Source organism: Triturus cristatus, chromosome 3_2, assembly GCF_964204655.1.
Source record: "Triturus cristatus chromosome 3_2, aTriCri1.1, whole genome shotgun sequence".
In the NCBI taxonomy this organism is placed as follows: Eukaryota; Metazoa; Chordata; class Amphibia; order Caudata; family Salamandridae; genus Triturus; species Triturus cristatus.
This window is the reverse complement of record NC_140584.1, coordinates 437,305,170-437,325,359: the sequence shown is the minus strand read 5'-3', so window position 1 is coordinate 437,325,359 and position 20,190 is coordinate 437,305,170. Positions and strand designations below refer to the sequence as shown.

Here is a 20,190-nt window from a genome sequence, read left to right as displayed (position 1 = left end):
CCCTGAAGGGGGCCCATAAGGGGAAGCACCATGCAGCTATGTGGAAAACCCATACTTGTGGAAGAGAAAAGCTGTGTTACTGAATCATTACAGAAAATGCAAACGGCGAGATACATTCTTCAGGCAAGGAACATGAAATTCATGCAAAGACACAAAGATAGAGTCAAAGAAGCATTGGGCAGCCCTGCTAACGAAGCTCGCCTGCAGCTTCAAATTGTGGTTGATGAAGGTGTGTTTCGAGGAAGGGGAGAGGAGTTGGCCTAACGGCTAGGGCGGTCGACTGGGGAACCAGGTTCAAGGCTCTGCAAGGACGTGCAACATCCTGTGATTCTCGGCAAATCACCTAATCTCGCTCTGCCTAACAAAAATGAATGTGTCCTCATGTAACGCAACTGGTGCTTGTGTAAAGCGCTCTGATACCCAATACCATCGGGTCAAGTTCGCGCTATATAAAAAAGGCTGTGCCCCATCAATGGACTCCTGTTTAGGCTTTCCTTGACTGAATCAAATAAAGATCCAACCCGTTCTGCAATAGGAAAGAGACTTTCAGCAAGAATATTAATGTCAGACAGTACTCTCACAGACACTATTCAGAAAGTTATCTTTAGAAGATTCAATAAAACATTACTATCTTAGGCATGGTAAACGATCTAGTGGTAATACACCCAAGCAAGATGTGCTAAAACCAGTCAGCCATCCCTATTCGTCACCAAGCCAGAGTCAGCATTTGGTTGTTGTCTGTAAATGTCCAAAGGCATTTCCAAATGTACAGATTCTATAGCACAAAGCACTGAGTGTGATCTAGAAGGGTGTGTAATGATTCTGCTACTAAACGTGAATCCACCATAAACTGCCAGAGGTGTAAGGCAAAATTCAGGTAGAATTTTTAGTTTATCGATTGCTTTTAAAGGACCGGAGGGCCTGTCAATGAAAAATATTTTGACAGGTACACATTCAACCTTCATAGTTCAGAACGAGGACCTAGGAGTCAACAGGGGCAAGAAAAAGAATAACAAGACCTTTCACATGACATTTCTTAGCCAGTAGGCTACACCATTAACAAACAGGATCGAAACTGGGACCTTCCATTACTGAGAGGCTTTGTAGCGGCCTCCCCTAGCAACGAGATGCCAAATGTGTCAGCGAGAAGTCTCTCTGAAAAAATGCATGTTCCTAAGGAAAAAGGTGTCAAGATAGGCAATATATGAGCCCCAAACTGTGGAAACTGAGGGTGAAATGGTCAAACTATTCTCAGGTACAAGCAGCCACAGGCAACGCTATCAAGGAGGCCTGACTGTGGTTGGTTGGAGTGAGAATACTCCAGATGTCCCAACACATGTTTAATAGTTGCAAGAAGAAAGCAATAGACTCAAGTTGAATTACCTCCTGAAGTTGTCCAGGTCACCATTCAAAGGAACCAGTTTAGGGTCATGACTTGCAGTCCATACAAAATGGGAGGATTTATTTAATTATCTGTGCATGGATCCCTAAAACCCCCTGGAAGAAGGTAAGAGTCCCTCGTATATCTCATTACAAGGAGTATGGTGATCAGGCCACAGGATCCGGAATATGGAAGTAGACCCTGTAAATGAGTCTCTTTACGCTGCCCACTGAGCACCTTTGTATGAGTGAGAAGTGGACCCAGTGCCAATGAAAAGTAGGCAATTAACACATTTCTAGAATATGAGATTTCATAGGCTACCTGAAACCTGGAATTATATTCATCAGCAAGGCAGCAGGAGAAACAGGGGCCCTGCCCAGGACAGCCACCCACCATTTCCTTGTCACTTCATGCCTCATCGAGGACTTCGCCACAGACTGCAAGGGAGAACATTACCACATTACCGTACAGAACTGTTGCTCCTATTTTGCAGACTCCCACTTGCTTAGCAAGACAAAGGGACTATCACTGTTTGAACGATTGAAGGGAGGCCATCTTCACCTCAGGTGAAGGACCTCATATGGAAGGGCACAGTACCAGGCAACCAAGCCCATCAGAGGTTTGTTTGAAACAGTGATCTGCTGAATGCGCAATGGAGGAGATATGAGTCTCAAATGAAATGTAGAGGAAAAGTGGAAAATGGTACAGCAGCTGGAAAACCTGAAATAGGCACTGTGCTTGCACAGCCCAAATTAAAACATGCAAACAATGGGTTTTCTCAGCAGTGTTGAATCACATGGAACAAATCTTTAACAGCCGCCATCAGTGGAATCCATGTTTCAGCAGGAATAAAGCATTCACTGAATGCATGTAAGGTACAACTTACAGGAAAGAGAGCAGATTGAAAGGTAATTCCTCTGTCAAGACCGAAAGGCACTGTCGGTCAGATTCGAGAAATTTCTGGAAACAGCAGAACAAACCTCAGCTGAGCGTGGAAAAATATATACTCTCTATAGTCATGAGGGGTAATCTTGGAGGGTCTAGCATTCCCAGTGTCTAAGCTCCACAGCCCTAGGTTGCAGTGCCAGGTTTCCAGCCAATAGGCACCCTTAGCTCAAGGTCATGAAGATTCTGCAAAGGCACTCTTAGAATGAGGAACTGAAACACCACAGATTGTGTCGCACGCAACATCGTGTGCACATGGAATCTACAAAGAAACATACCATGTAAGGTCTGCACTTGTGTCACTTCTGCTGTGTTGTTTGAAGTTATGGACATGCATAGTTTGTTGTTGATGTTGCCCATTTTAAGTGCTACATGATAGTCATGCCTTAGCCTAGCCCTGACAACACAAACCGACACTGGATTTCAGGACCAGGGACAGCTCATTAAATACATCATGGCATTTAAATGTAATTTTTTCCTGCACCACTTGTTCACAGTAAGGTCAGTAGAGATTCAATTTAGTGTTCTGACTAAAAAATATGTATCCAATTTACTTACACACTCAGAATTCAAGTTGCAGTTCTGAATACAAGAATCACGAAATTAGACAAAATAACAATACATTTTATGCCCTTCTTATGAAAAATTGCTCAATCACTGAACATTTTGATACCTTTCCAAACAAGGACTATTTTAGTGTAGAATATACTTCTTGCCAGACTAGGTGCTGATCTAAATCATTATTTCTGCTGCTACTGCTGACACCAATTTCCATATAGGAAATTTCATTCACATGTTAACATTTGGGACTCTCACATGACTTTAACAACATCTTGGTCAATTTCCTCAAACTTTGTGCAATTTATATGCACAAATATTAAATAGAGAACATTGCATCTATATTCATAATTTAATAGTACAGATGTCTAATCCTTTATTTAAACTGGAGATCCTCTTTCTTTCCAATGCCCATGAACCATTAGTCCATATGAAATGTTAGATGTCTACTTTCTGCTCCAGAATCTCTCCTGAGATCATGCATCCAATGCCCCTGAAATGCAATTACAACATCAAACCTTTGACTCGTGCTTATTGTCCTTTCAGTAAAAGTCATCTTTTGGGTCATATGAATTTAGCTACATCCCAGGCTTTTAAGTTAATTTGACCTCCAGGACTTAACGATAAGCAATAGGCCATGTCCTGAAGCTCACCAGTGCTTTTTTCCCTCTCAGGTTCTTTGTGGTTGTGGTGCCAGGACACCCCCTCTTCAAAATGTAAAGAGTAGAGGTGATGGCCCTAAAGTCTCACAGATCAGTGGCCGTGGTAACTTAGCCCAATAAATTAGATATGAAATAGACGTATCAGACTACTTGAACATTACTTAAAATTTGGACCTCATAAAACACTTGCGATACCTGCACGTCCAGTATGAACATGCTTCTAATGTGATACTGGATCTGAGTAAAGATGGCCATAGCGAACAAATTCCCAAAGCCCAACTTTGGAGCTTCCAGTTTAATATGGGGTTGTCTTCTAAACCCTCGGATTCACACACAAGGCTGAGGGAATTCAGGCCCCAAATACCTATCCAACATCTTCAAATACTACACTCCAAGTGTGCCTTTCTGTTCAAAAAGCATGGCCAATCTTCTGCTCTAATATTGGTGGAGAACAATGCAGACCAGAAAGATACTACTTTGGTGAGCTCTCCAACCAACCTCCCTTTCCAGTAGGATCACCTGAAGGTCAACCAGAAACTCTTCGCTCCTCTTCCTAGCGTCCCAATCCTGCTCCAGCTCAATCTGGCTTTATTCGAAGCTCATTCCTGCAAAATCTCTATCCCTTTTCTGATCTAGCTTGATAATAAGCAAAAGGCATGGTAAACCAGTTCTGTGGCATAAATTAAAACAATATATATGAGTGTATGAGCAAAAGACGATAGTCAGTATGCTCCTTGTATCAAAAGAGAAGGATAGTTTTCTGCTATCATGAGACGACTGTCGGTATCATGACAGTGATCAATTTTTATATATCGGACACAAATCCGTCACATGCTATTTTTTAAATTGCATGTAACAGAATGTGCATGGTGTAGCAGAGACACTGATCTGTAGCCCAGAGAATAGGCATTTATCACCAATGATGAATCTCAGACCATCAAATCTGTCCCTCTCAGTGTTCCTTCCTGACAATTCGGATGGATTTCCTTTTTAAGCCATTTACTCTTTTTCTTCCTCATTCTCGACGTCCCACCCAAATGCCACTGGTGGATGTTGGTGAACTATTAAATCAAATATAATGTTCACAAAGGGCCTTCCACTGCGATGAGAAATTTTAATTCTTACTGCTTCTGGCCTAAATAAAATGAGACACTCGCCTCGCACATAAGTTTATGAATTTAATTACGCAGAGTCTTTGGAATATGGATTTCACCATAGCAAAGATAGCACCCAAACCACTTTGCAGGGCTTCACCATTGTCATGGCTACTAGGATTATGTGGCATGGAGGACTACATTATGTGAGAAAGCCATTGGGAAAAAGAACTCAAAATACCCAGTACGCTCTCTAACAGCATTCATTTCCATCCATGTCAGCTGGAAACAATATTTCTTGTAATATCTGCAAATTAGGCAAATTATATGTCATGTGTGATAGATCCATATGAATGTGGTAAATGCTGCAGCCACAGAATCACATAAATTCACTGGGCATTTTATCAAAAATATATTCATGAAAAGTAAACAAACCCTAGACATTCTAATTCCAGTAAGTGCCTACTGATGATTTCATTTTTAGGAAAACAGCTTTTTCATGCTAACCACCCTAAAATAAATGTTAATTTTAAAAAACAATATACGAGTAACATGTAATATGGCCCCATATTACCATCTTGGTGTTTTGGTGACATTTACAGACCAGGCATTTGGCCTCATGATTAATGATGTCATCAGGAGTCCTTGATGTCAATATTATATATATTTATATATTTTCTCTGAAAAAATGTTTAGGTAAACTTATACTTAAGTGATGAAATGAGTTACAAAACAAACCGAAAACCATAAAAACACTGAAATTAGCCAGTTAAAAGTTCAGTGAGCTATTTCGTACGCCCCGAAATTCACTGCTAATGACCTTATATTTTACATCACTGATGACATGTAGAATTACATCATTAATGACATCACTGATGACATCTCAAATGACATCATTGATGTCATCACTGATGACATCAAAGAATGAGTGGTAGAGTTTGCTATACACTTATCACACAAAAAGTATTTAATAAGCTCAATTTATAGCTCAATTTCTATACTTTCGTACTGGTAAGTGTGAAGTTTTGCAACATTTTGGCCTTCTAAAGAGTCTGGGTGTTAAAGAGTGTGTAGTTTCTGTTAAGACTTTTATACAGAGAGAAGGCTGTGTGTACTAAGGGTTTTTCAAACTAATGTTGTTGGCTATGTGAAGAGATTTCACTCTCTGTGAAGAGTTGCACACAGAGTGAAGGCTTTGCATAGTAGGGGTTTGATCTTTTCATGGGGCTTAGGCGTCTGGATGGAGTGACCCCTCGTCAAGTGCTGTGTACATGGGGAAGGCTGTGCTTAGCAGAGGCTTAGTCACATAATGGGGCTTGGGTGTCTGGTCGGAGCTGGCTCTCCATAAACACCTGTCTACAGGGTGAAGGCTGTGTGCAGTAGGGGCTAAGGCAGCTAATAGGGAGCGTGTGTGTAGGTAGTGACATCTCGGTGAAGAGGTCTGCACAGGATGAAGGCCATGCATAATAGAAGTGGAGCTATGTAGTAAGACTTGTCTGCTTAGAGATATTAGCCAAGCTTGTTTATAGGGTGAAGTCTTTGCGTAGTAGGGGTTTGGCCATCTAATGACACCTGGGTGCGCAGAGAAAGTGGAATCTTCATAAAGAGCTGTGGATGTGGTGAAAAATGTGCAGAGTGGGAGCTTTTTTCATAACAGTGCTTATGTGTAGCCAGAGTAGGTTTCAGCATAAATATTTTAGACAAGCACATATCTTCATGTAATCATGCTTTTCATGATTCTGCGCCATTGTAGCAGTTATTTACACATGTGAAAGACAGTACTGGCTTATACAGAAAATTGAGGAGCAGTAGGTTGGATAATGTCATCACTGATGTCAGAGATGCCATCAATGATGTCATTTGATATGTCATCCGTGATACCATCAATGGTGTAATTGAACTTGTCAACATTGAGTTAGGGAACAATAAACATCTGTTATCATATGCCAAGATACCCTTGGATGAACATACGCTTTACAAATTCCCGTTATGTTATGACATCCATGGTCAGATTGCTGCCCCCGCCTTTCTTTCTCCACATGTAAGCCCCTGTCCCCTCTTGCCTGCCCTCTATGGTCCAATTAGCTGTTCCTGCTAGCTTGCCCTCAGTGCTCAGTGTGCTACTCCTGCCCCCACCCCCTGCCCTCCATTTCTGTGGTTCATGCACCTACCCTCTCTCCCTGTGGTTCTCCATGGTCCATTGTTCTGACCTTCCCTGGGTTAGTTTGCTTCTCCTCTCCACCTCCTTCCTGCCCTCTGTTTCCAAGTACATGTCCTTGGCCTCTCCCTCCTGCTTTACATGGTCTGATGTGTTCCAATTCCCCTACTGCTTGCCCTCCATAGTTAACTTGTTGTTTCTGCCCCTCTCTACAGGTCCTCCATTGTCTGAGTCCATGACCCTGCCTCCTCCCTTCTGTCCTCCATGTCTATTCAGATGCCAATGCCCTTCGTGGTCTGCTGTGATGCCGCTACCCCTCCTGCCTGTCCATCATGGTCAGCTTGCTGCCCCTGTCCCTGATCACTCCCCCCTGCCTTCCATCATCCAAGTCCATGCCCCTTTATGGTCGTTTGTGCTGCCACTCCTGTCTTGGCAGCTTGATGCCCCGTTCCTCCTCCTTTGCCCCGGCCATGGTTGGCTGAGTCCAGCTCCTATCCCTAGCCTTCTGCCACCCATGGTGCATTATGCATGCCATTGTTCTCCCTCTTGCCCACCATGTTCCGGTGTGCTGCCATTGCCCTCCTGACTCCCCTCTGTGGTCAGCTTGGTGGCCCTGTCTCCTCGATTGTCGTAGTCCATGCTCCTACTCCTTTCATCTTGACCTTTGTGTCCATTGTGTTGCAACCGTTCTCCATCCTGCCTTCCATGGTACGCTACACTGTCACATTTAAGTACATTTTTTACTCTATCCATGGTCGAAAGGGGAAGAATAGTAGTTTGGGAATGTCCGCAAGCATACGTTTTTGTAGGTTTTCCCAAACATCTAAGGCACAAAATGTCTTTGAATGCATACTTCACACTCCTTGGGAAGGATTTATGTCTCTGGAAATCTTCCCCTCATGGTGGAGATCTCTGCCCCGGAAATGGATTTACACTTTCCGGGAATTTCTTTGTTGATTCCGTATATGTATGACCAAGTTTAGCTTTGTGAATAGACCCCAATGTGCCTAAGTGACAGAAAGTCAGATGTAAACTGCGATTTCTACATGACACTTTGAGTTACATAAAATTCAGTATACTTCTCAAACTGAGCAGCAAGACGTCTTAGAGACATCCAGGAAGCAAACTCTGGAGTAAATGCACTTATTCATCTGTAGCTGATCATTCGTAGCGATCGGGGTGAGTTCAGCCCCAACATATGCTCCTAAAACCCCAGTATAAGCAAGCTCTCTAAAGTTTTGTCACACTGAACAACAGCAGAATGCAGTGCATGGGTGCTACATGCATGCATAAGCTGACTCACTGACCAGAGAAATGAGAAAAGAATAAATGGAGCTTAACAACCATTAGAGGAAGCCGGAAATCTGTTTAGTTCATGAACTCTGGTGATGGTGGGTCCCTTTGGTCTAATACTGTAGATATTGGGTACATAAACTAAAGCAGTAACTGCCTTTAAGCTACTTCATCGGCATCTTGGGAACCAGAACATCAAGACTTCAACTAAACATCCTCTTGACAGCTGCCCAGCTTATACTGCTCAGTGATGAGGTCTGCAAATAAAGGAGGAGTGCAAGTGTGAGAGATTGGAAACCTGTGCTTAATCAGAGAAATTTGGAGGGTATACTTCACCCAGCAGTTTTACATCATCAACAATACTTTGAGAAGTGGAAACTCTTGTTCTAGTGAACAATCGTTTAATATATGTTTTTTCAAATGGGTGGCTCAGCCGATTGGTGGAATATGCAATTGTTACTTATTAGATCTAATCCAGGGCTGTGGTGGGCAGGTATTCACAGGTATTGATACCAGCACGGCTTTAATTTGAAATGGAGAGTAAAAGCAGTCCTTAGCAGGGATGTCATACTTTATGTAGGAGAGTCCCTATACCTCTCAGTAGCAAGCAGGTACTCTGGGATAGTGGATACCATACACTGTTGGATTTCCATTTCAAGCACTGATCTAAACGGCATCGAAACCTCCACAATGATAAAAAATACATGAGGGAATGTATAGACATGGTAATTGGACGTTGTTCTAATGATTTTTAGTCAGAGAATGAATGGTCTTCTGCAAGAACACTTCACCATAGGACTACAACTGGTGGACTGAGATCCACGCTCAGAACCCACACCCGGAATCTCAGACAACTATTAACAGCTAACTGAACATGACCGCACAAGTCAACGCCGTCACTGCATCCTGCTTCCACAACCCTGAAGATGCTGAGGAAAATCTTCAAATGGCTCACAAGCAACACTAGAAAAACAGTTACTCATACCCTTATCACTAGCAAGTTGGACTATGGCAACAAACTCTATGCCGGGATCACCAATTAACTCAATAGAGGACTACAAACCATCCAGACTCGGCAGCCAGGCTCATACTCAACCTCCCACACAGAACACACATCACACCACACCTCAGGGAACTCCACTGGCTCCCAACACACAAATGTGCTCAATTCAAACTCCTCACACACACATTCAAAGCAATCTACAACTTTGGCCCCACTTACCCGAACAGTTGCATTTCCTTCCTCCAACCACCCAGACACCTCTGCTCCACAGGACTCTTGCATGCACATAACTAATGTACACACAGAACCGGATCAGAAGGACTGGCTGTCTCTTACATTGCTCCTAAAGCATGGAACAGCCACACACTCTACATTAGAACCTCTTCCGCTCTTCTTAAATTCCGCAAGAAGCTCAAGACCTGACTTTTCCATTACCCAATCTACATAAGCAGAGCTAGGCACACAAACCTGCACAGTGCCTGGGTACCCCCATGGGTGATAGTGCCCTTTACAAACAAACATAACATATCATAACATAACATAACATAACATTAGAGCATTGAGGTCCTTAATAGTTCCTGCTAAATTTTAACTTTTCCCAATAGAAACTGTTTGGGGACCTCTAAATGTAAGATGGTTACCCTTCAAGCAGAATTATCAAAAATTATTGTATGCAAAACAAACACTATTACACTGTAATCTCAAAACTAAAGTATAAGAGCTACTATAGCATACAATATTTTCTGATAGCATCGTTTTGGCTCTCTTATATTGTGTTCACCTTTATGGACGCTGTTTCTGTTTTGTGTGTTTTTCTCTTGTCTATTCTCCCATGAAAAAGCGTGTGAGTGTTAACTGAAACAACTATTTGTACCAGTATTTGAAATGAACAAGACATCAGATACTAATCGAATACTGGACTTCAAATGTGCAAATAATTGGGATGAAAATACTATTTATATTTTCCATTTTATGTAGTATATGATGATTAGAAACATAATTATTCCACGTTCTGTAGATACATTCTTAGGGAATATGTAGATGATGCCTTAAATCATGTTTTTACATAATTCTATATTTTATACCAGCAAGGTAACTGGTATACTAGAATGCACCAGGTACTGGACATATGAAGTTTTAAAATAGCCTTTATCATTAATTATATTAGGTTAATTCATCTTCCATCAACCTAGAATTTTTTGAAGATATTTTTAGCTTATTAAATTGTAAAGTACAAATATATATATGTTTTTTCCTTTAATTATTTTTCTATTGTGTTTCGCTTTTTATAAATAATTTTCTATTTTTGGATTGTTTGTATTTTCAAAATACAATTTTAATTACATCATTTAAAATATTATTGACAATGGTGCCTTTTCTACCTTTACAGGAGGATGGGTATTGCCCTTTTCTGTAGATATGAAGAGAGACTTTCTGAAATGATATAGAACAGAGTGAGGGAAGTGCACTGGGAGATTCAGCAAGCAACTGAAGAGGAGTTGGTGGCATTTTGGAGCTCATGGTGTATTGTTGTTGTGAAACAGGACATTTTTTTTCTGCAGTCCCCTGTGTTACTGAGCATTACAGAAGTTGAAGGAAACCATGTGTGAGTGAGAGGTAAAGGAATTTAGTTTTTTGTGGTTTTGGTGCTGCCTGGAGCATATTGAGACAGCTAACAGTAAGGCTGAGCATGGTGATAGAGTGGGGCAGGAGACTTAGCGTTCCACACAACCAAGAACTAGCATGCGATTGAAGGAGAACTGTGAAATCAGCATGAATTGTAAGGTGTTACCAGCATAGTCCTACACAACCACAAATTTGAAGAAAGAGCTGGAGAATCTTAGGAATATTGTTCAAGTAGGAACATTTTGATTCTGGCTAAGTACCCGCCAGGCCTGAGAAATCTAGTCACAGCTTTACATTTTTTGTCAATCATTATATTCAAGCTCAAAGATTGGGTTTATTCAGAAGAGATCTGGATGCATCTCAGCTAAACACTCAGATATCCATATTTTGCATTTGGTGACTTTACCCAAAAGCTTGTGATCAGGATGTCCTTTAGCGGAAGCAAACGATGTTGCATCTATATGCATTCTCTCCTTTTGTAAGGTTCTCCCAGGTTTCAGTTCATATGAAGAAGATCAAGGAAACTCAAGTGGTGGTGATGTGGGTTCAGTGATATAAAGTGTGTTTTTCTCTGATGGAAATTTCTGTGGATTCAATCCCTATTATCGCCACAGTACCAGGATGTTGCTAGGACTGATACCTGTGAAACTTCTTTTGGTGCGTTAGCAGCCTGGTGTTCTAGCGGTTGGCTAACTATAAATACATTTTGGACTTTAATTTCTTGAAAACTACTGAACAGATTTACACTAAATCACATAAAGCCCGATTTCTGGTTCAAGATCCAGCTTTATGTCAAACTTTCTGTAATTTCATGGGGGATTGGCCATACGTATAGTAATCAAATATTACTTTACATTAAAAAAACATAGAAATTCAAAGAAAAACTAAAAGTTAAAGTGATATTATAGTTCGGTATAGTAATAATATCTTACTATACATGATAAAAACCTTAGAAATGCACTGAAAAAAACAAAGACTAATGGGATGTATTTGGTAGGTGAAAATCTCAGTTAAAACTTAACATTTTAAACTAGAAAAAACACTGAAATTCACCAGTTATAGCCAACTGATAAAACTATAACTGGCGGCCCCGTCATGCACAATGTTGTCATCAATGATGTCATTTCACGTTTGATGAGTGATGTAATATGTGAAGTCATAAACACAGCATGGTGATGACCTGAGTAATAGTTTCTTCAGTTAATTATTAACTTGTGAATGTACGTTTTTTTGGTTTAAAATGTGAAAATCTCCATCTACCAATGTTTATAGATCGGAATTTGGACCAAAACCTATGGGTGGTTGCATGGAACATCCATGCATCACCCATGGAATGCCTCCTTGACGCAAAGTGTTGCAAACCAGCGCATAGCGCAACTTGAGTACTTGACATTAATTTGGGATATTATTCAATGCAAATCAGGATTTGAATTAGATTGTAAACCCTACCCTAACACTTTGCGCCAGGTTTGCATCACAAAAGTGATACAAATTGGGTGAAGAGCGTGGTAAGTCTGGGCACAAATGAGAAGCCCACAGAGCAGTGAAGGGAGCGGAGAGAGGTGTGCTGTTCACAGTTGAAATGATAGATAATGTGTGAGTTTCTTTGCTCTTCTATGAAGTGGTGCACTCCCGTTTTTAGTGCTTTGGTTTATTAAAAATGCAGAAAGCACTGAATTGGATGTAGGCTGGCCTAGGGAGTCAATGCATTTATTTTAATGTGATCTCCTTGAGTAACTATCGTTTCTTGATCAGGAATGCCATGACAGCCAGCTTTCACCGGGGCTAGTGTGGTGTGTATGAGGCCTGTTGGCAGGGTATTGCCAGGGACTATGAGAGACAGCAGTTCCATGAACACCAATTTCACCAAAATCCCAGGGGTAGCAGAAGTGACATCACACTCTTTGATGTAGAATTGACCACTTTTGTCTCCATTGCCTCTCAATAGCCTCCTAGCGCTTAACAGCTATGTGAAGGGTCTGTAATCAACAGTAAATAAACTAAATGGGTTCTACAGACCCCTTTGTTTTCGGTCTTTTTCGCTGCCTTCATGACACCTGAAGCCAGGAGTTGCAAAGTCAATATCAGGGTATCAAAGAGCATGCCAGGGTTGGCAGCTGCTACCACTTGCTACCTCTTATTGACATCCATGGATAAGCAGCAGTGTGGATGGTGGAACAGAGGTGGTTTAGAAATGAGGGTTTGATTATCTAAAAGAGGCTCAGTTGGACTAGAGATCTCTGTAGTTCTTTCTTTATGTGTTCTTTGAAAGACAGGACAGGTCTAACATGGAAGCCAAGGGGCTGAAGAGAGAGGTCGGAAGAGAGAGATGGAAAGTACTAGTTATATTGGAAAATGAATAGCAGGTGAGAGGAGAGAGTGGTAGGCGAAAGAGAGTAAGAAAGCACTAGACGAAAAGTCAGATAGATGTATGTACTGACAGCTGGCCCGGTTCTAGCACGTGAGTCGGGTGGGCCTGGCCACCCAAACATGATCCTGTCCCAGCCAAACATGAGCCTTGGCCCTCAAAGTGAAAGCTTGAAGGGCAAAAGAAAATGATCACTTTAACTTTAAACGTTTCTCCGAACATTGTTTTTCTTCCTGTTGGGAGTTGCGTGATTGGGTCTGGGCTCTGCCTCACAGGCACCCCCAATCCCATATCTCCTTTTAGAAAGGCGGGCTGTGTTTCCGCCCACTTGTGCAGGTACAGTGGGGCATGGCAAAATGGACAAATTCTTTCTTTAGCACTGGCTGCATGGATATTTATTTTCCAAATAGTGCTGGAGAAAAGAGATTTGTTTATCCTGATTCAACTTTCCTGTCTCCTGCAGCTGCTTCTCAGATTGGGCTGTGAGTTCTATGAACCAAGTAGGAAAGAAAATGTGCGACTATTCTTATTTAAAAAAAATTGCAAAGGCCCAGCAATGCACATACTTTGTGTATGCTTCATTGAAATCATTTTTATAACTATCATGCCGTAGATGCAAGACACCAATAAAAATATCCAGATAACTGGTGATTAATGATCCGGCAGGAGAGCAATTGTTTGTGGGTTGGTAGGTATGAAATGCAGATAAACTGTATTTTATGAGGTTAGCTCAGTGGGTTACTGTATTTGTCACAGAGATCCTTGTGTTATTTGCAGTTCAGAAGTTACAATCCTAACATAGGACAGTGACCTATGAACTGTCATCAAAGAGCTGCATACAAACCTGAATGGTATAGTTAGAACCTCACATTTATTTTGGGTTGCGCTGTAGTTAGAACTTCCCCAGTCTTTCATTATTCTAACGTTGCTAAAAAGGGTTAGTTTGGACAGATATACCTTTTTATTAGTAAAGCCAACCCCCAACCACTGGGGTATGCTTTAAATTCTGAGTTTGTGCTTTTCCAGACCAAACCCTCTTAGAATATACTGCCAACCAGTATGGATGACATGTGGGCATCCTCATTTGCGTATGTGTCATTCCTTATAGGCTGATTTACATACTTATATGATTCATTGTCTCTGTATAATGTGTGCCTGATGTGAAGTACTGTGACACCCTACACTGATATGAGTAGCGCTACAGAACAAATGAAATGCAAATGAGAGAGGGACTATGGAGAGATAAAGAGCACTCTTGGCGGGTAGCAGTAATGGTATCTGCGGAGAAAGAGGTCTTTGGTGGGGCGCCCAAAAAGACTTTTGCACCAGCGCTAAAGCCAGCCCTGTCATGGCCTTTCTGTTTTTGCATATTTAATTAGCAGTCAGGTCATTAGGGCAACTGCGGAACATATTTTAAAGTGTGTACTAATTATATTGTATTCAATGTTTTAAGTTTGAAGGTGATTTTACTAATGTTTTTTACCGGGAATAATGAAATTGGAGCTGGATGGTGGCTGATGTGGGGCTGGGGCCCAAGGTCAGCTGTGAGATAAGGTGCACAGGAGGGGGATGGTAGAAAATTGGATAATCTGGCCTGGAAGTACTTGTGTTGGAATTTGAGGGTTTGCACTTAGATCCAGACATTGCTCTTACTTTCAAATAACTCTCCACATGCTCTGCATACACAAAGAATCGATCCGTTGTATCATGGTGACTGTTTGCAAGTAGATATGATGTAATCTATGGCTTGTAGGCTACCTCCAGAAGTGACAAATTGGGCCAATAGTGGCCCACCCTGATACACCCTTGGCCCACTCAAATTAAAATAGCTGGAGCCGGGCCTGATTGACAGAGAGGGGGTGAAAGAGACAGCTAGGGGAATAGAGAGTCACAAGAACAGACAGACAGCGTGAGGGAGAAAATGCATTAGCAACTTATAAAGAGAGAGGAATGGATAGAATAAGGCAAAGTGATGTCAACGGAAACAAAAAGTTCCAGGGAAGAGACAATGAAAAAGCGAGACGCAACGGGAGGACCAAGTGTTATTGGAAGAGATGGTAAGATACGGACGAAGAGGCTGGAAAAGGATAGAAATAGAGGGGGACTAGAGCGGCACGGAGCCAGAATTGCTGTTATGGCACAGTGTGAAGTTGGTCTTGCTTTTAAGAAAAAAATATCCGCTCTAGTTTCCTGGGGATTTGTTCCGCTCCTCTTTTTCGGATTTTAAATTAAGAAATAGAAAATAAGAAGACTTCTTTGGAACACACTGGTGGCATCCTGTCGAGATCGAGTCTTATTTCCCTGTTGCTTTGCATTTCTTGGAGATGGCCGAAAACATTACTCCAGTGTGCAGGGGATAAGCGTTTCTCTATTTAATGCTTGTCTTTGTCTGTTAATTGCCTTTTTATCATTCCTTTCAACTAAAGTGCAGAGAATCGGATGCAGATTTTCTTCCCAAAGCCCCTAAAAGTGCACATTATTATACTTAACGCTCTGCCACAATATCGAGATTTTAAAGCGTTGGAACAGAGAACTCTCGCGGCTGGGCGGTCGCCCACACACTTCAATGTACGTGGGGAAGACATTACGCTGCCGCAAAAAGCAGGGCATCGTACGTACCTCGACAGGAGGGCAGCGGGAAGTCCCACGAGGCGCTCTTCTCGGAGCTGGACACGCAGGTCAGCAGCGCGTGGCCCTCCAGGAAGTAGCCCACGTTACAGCTGTATCTGACCTTGTCCCCGATGCTGAAGGTCGTTCCTTGCTGGACCCCGTTCTGAAGCCGCCCCGGGTTTCCACAGGTGTGACTCGGTAACACTGCAAGGGAGAGAAAGACAGGCGTGCATGGTGAACCAATGGGAGCTTTTTTGTATCTACAGACCAACAGAGTATAATACATTGGTAGTTTGTCAATATTTCTCACAAAATATTAGAGCTGGTTCATCTTCATGAACACCCTCAAAAGCACGGTGGCCTTGTTGCTAGAGCTTCCAAAATATACTTCAACACAAATCACTTGTATGATGTACCGCAGGTGCCCCGAAATATTGTATTCAAACCTTTATATTCTGCTGCCTCGAGCACTACTTCACCTTGTTTGGCATGATTCACAATGGCGCAATATGTTTACTTTTTATTCCATTCAGAAATAATTTGTCGTCTTGTGATTAATCATCCTTTTGAACTCAAACATCACTTCAGTCACAATCCCTCACAGGGTAATTGCATTTTTTTAATTTGAAACTGGATTTTAATGCGATGTCTTTACATCGATGCATGCTTTGCCTCACTCTTGCATCTGTTACCCTACCATTTTACACTCACCTCTGGTTCTCTACTTCCATTTTATGCTGGCTCCCTCTACTCTGGCTGCTTCACTCTTCTCCACCTACTCCCTTAATATCCACAGATTCTTAAACCCTATTTCTAGCTGACACAGATACTGCACCAACGCTCCAAATCTTCAAAACCCTTTCTAGCAAATTTTGAACCCTTCCCACTTCCAGCAAGGCCATCCTTTCTATTCATACTCCTTCGTCATTTCAAACGACTGCACCTTTAAATGTTCTAAAGCGTACACTTGGGGAGAATGCTATCTCAGACCAATGACAGTAAATAAAAGCAACAATCCATTCATTCAATAGTTTATGAATTCAGTCGCTAGCGCACGTCTGTTTCATACATGGATTTTTAGGCGCACTGCCTTACAGGGTTTTTGAGGTTATCCATAAAGATCCTGCTGGAAGGGGTGAATAGCATCTGTCAAGTAAAGTTTGACGTCCTCCATATTCCCACATCAAGGCGATAACTCAGGGTCTGCGCCAGACAACTCCTGAGGCTGAAGGACCGGCTGCTCCAGACTCTGTGCTAGCCGGGCCTGGACAGTCGATGACATTCCGCCTGACTGTCAGATTCAACAAACAGAGGTGAAAGATGAGGCTTGGTGTATGTGCAGCAAATTCTACTTTTTGTGATATGCAACACCACACTGTGTTGTTGCAATTTTGATATCAAGTGTAAAAGTGGCAGGATCGGAATCTGAACACAAGGAGTAAATTGTTGATTTTCCACTGAATGGGAAAGAGGTTGCCTGAGGTATATATATATTAGCAGGGGCTGAAGCGGAGTTTGTGCAGGGCTCCACGTATTCGTAGTGCTCTGATGTGCACCCATTTTATCCACCCTCCGTTGGCTTCCCATAGAGGCAAGATCTATCTACAAGACTGCCTGTATCACCCACAAAGCCTTGCACTCCTCCTCCCCTCGCTACCTGGCAAATAAACTGAAACTCTCCGGAGGCTCAAGACCTTCACGTAATGCAGAAAATGTATTGCTTGAACCTCCCACTTTCAAGAAGGAAAGATCGATGGCCCAATCCTTTTCAGGCAATGCGGTGAGAATCTGGAACTCACTTCCGCCTCATCTCCGGACCACCACCTCTTCTCAGGCCTTCAAATCTGACCTCAAAGCTCTCCTCCTTCAAAGACACTTCCAAATTTAATTTACGCCCTCTATTTTCTGAAGGAAGTCCTGCCGTTATAGGAAATTCTGTTCTCCATGCCTATAGAAGTGCCTTCCCAGTGTGTTTTTGTGTGTTGAGTGTCTGCCATTTAGTGCAGTAGTATACCTCTACTTGTACTTTGTACTCTTGTATAACATGCAGACGTCTCCTTTCCTTTGTAACGTATCGTTTGCTACCTCTTGTATTTTGTTTGCTTTTGATACTTGCACGACGGCCACCACTGCCTCATGTAACGTAACTTTTATTTTAGTGTTTTGAGTGTCTGCCATTTATTGACCTCTGTGTACTTTGTATGCTCTTGTAACCTGCATACGTCATTTTTTTCCTTTTGTAACGTATCGTTTGCTCCCTCTTGTATTTTATTTGCTCCTGATACTTGCACAAATGCCACTATTGCCTCATGGAACGTAACGTTTGATTTTGTAACATGCTCACTTGTAATTTTTCTCCTTATGTATCATTACTGCTCCTATTGTGAAGCGCTCTGACACCTTCGGGTAAAGTCCGCGCTATATAAAAACGCATTAAATAAATAAATAAATAAATATTTATTTTCAGTTACAATGGCATACAAATAAGTGAAAACTGCATCTCACTCCAATCTGTGCCTTATAAACAGAGGCTAATTTAAGCCGGTGGATTCTGGTGCTCAGCACCGGCACTCAATCATCAACACTGGCACTTCCAGGAGCACTAGTTAAGGACACATTCATATACAGGGGGAGATTGAGTGATTTGCCCAGAATCACAGGATGTTGAGCCGCAGCCGAGACTCGAACCTGGCTCCCGTGCTCCGAAGTTGGCAGCTCTGGCCATTACACCACATCCTTGCCCCACTTTCATGGTTAGTGGATGGTTTTGTTTTAGGCGGCGCTAACAAGAGAAATGGGCTGGTGCAAGCTGCCTCCTGAACAGAGCCCAGGCACTTATTTTTTTTACAAATTCACCACTGCTCCAACCCCAGCTGCATTGCTGGGGATGGAGAGAGCAGGCACAGACTCAGAGTCTGTCTTGGAGCGCTAATGGAGAGTGCTTAGGCCAATCCTGAAGCTGTTCTCATGTGAGAGGAGCTCCAGGCTTGACCTAGGGCATTCTGGGAGCCTGTGCCTGAATCAGAGGAGCGCAACGTGGGACACGGATGGTTGCAGGTACGTTTTTTAACAATTCTTTTTTATTACCCCCTCCCTCTGTGACCCTTATGCCCCCCTCAACTCCCCCAACGCCCTGCCACTCGTCCCAAATACGGGCCACTACTGTTTTGCAGGCCAGAGCCTTACAGTGCTGCCACACATGGTTTCAAGAAGGCAGTGGATTGCAAAAAAGTAGCCTAACATGGTCTTGGTGCAAAGGGAGGAGGAGCAACCAAACTTTAAAATGTCCTTATGTACGGGCCTTTGAAATCCCTTGCATTTGAGCTGACCGAGTCCATGCGGAAGCTCGGAGAGTGATTGAGCTGCGGAGCTCGAGCTTTTTCATGCCACAAGACTTTCAACTGGCCAATGGCAGAAGTCCTCTCAACGTTCTTCCCGCCCCTCCGCTCTTTCTACTGGAGAGGCTGGAGGCTGCCGAGGAAACATGCTCTTCTGTTGTAATCACGAGCAGATGGGGAAGACAGAGAGGGGTGTATTATTTTCCCTGAGAAATGTTTCAGTGCTGACATCTTTACGATTAAAACGTCATTACGAAATTAAGAAAAAACATGTGGCACATTTCCATATTAAATCCTCATTAACGAAACACATGCTGAAGTGCACATCCATGAATACAGGTAAAGGAGGTTGTGAAGACCTCTGCCTACATCACATACACACACACACCAGCGACGGATTGGTAACGCGGGCACTCGGGCAATGCCCGAGGGGCCGGTGTCCGAGCCCCAGCTGTGGGCTGCTTTTCTGAGCATCCTGGGGGGCCGATTGGGTGGTTTCTGCGCTGTTCGATGGCGCCAACGGCCCAGCGGGTGCCCGAGTGGCCTTTCTGGAGGCGTCCATTACCTCCCTTTATATCACCAGACAGAGGTGTCACTTCCCTTTTTCCCGCTGGGCCGACCCATTAATGTATGAATATTGAGTGGGGCAGGGGGCCTGATCAAAAGTGGCCTTCCTTGTTTTCAGGTGTGTTTAACCAGTGTAAACTAATCCGTGCATTTTATTTTAACGCTCCCCACCTTTTTTATAAAGTTTCACCGAAGCAGTGTTTTGCGGAAAGGCCATATGCAAATGTGGGCCACTTTTTTTTAAGCTTGCCCGGGCCAATTTTTAATCCCAATCCAACCCTGACACACACACACACACACGCGCTTTAAGCGGGGTAAAAAAAAGTGGGATGGTCTCTAAAAGGGGCATAGCCTATGTAATTGAAGGCATGGCTTAAACATATAAATCAAAATTCTGTGCTTCCCACAGAGTGCAACTCAACCGATATTTTAGCGCCTTTCTGAGCTTTTTGTTTATGCTTCCAGATATATTACACATCTGACACACAGCCAGGACTATTGGCTTTGGCAAAGGTTGTAAGCTGTTTAAGATAAACGAGTAACAACAATCATTTTGTTGTAAATAATTAATATTAAGGTTTCAATTC

The 20,190-nt window shown here is 42.6% G+C and overlaps 1 protein-coding gene across 1 annotated transcript in view; it reads right to left on the bottom strand.

Moving 5' to 3' along the window:
* The window catches only part of CSMD2 (CUB and Sushi multiple domains 2), a 1,634,099-nt gene that overhangs the window by 944,346 nt on the left and 669,563 nt on the right, over positions 1 to 20,190 (bottom strand). Inside the window, exon 4 of the mRNA XM_085648024.1 lies at positions 15,708 to 15,902. Coding sequence (XP_085504150.1) covers positions 15,708 to 15,902 — 195 coding nt within the window. The remainder of the gene's footprint in view (positions 1 to 15,707; positions 15,903 to 20,190) is intronic.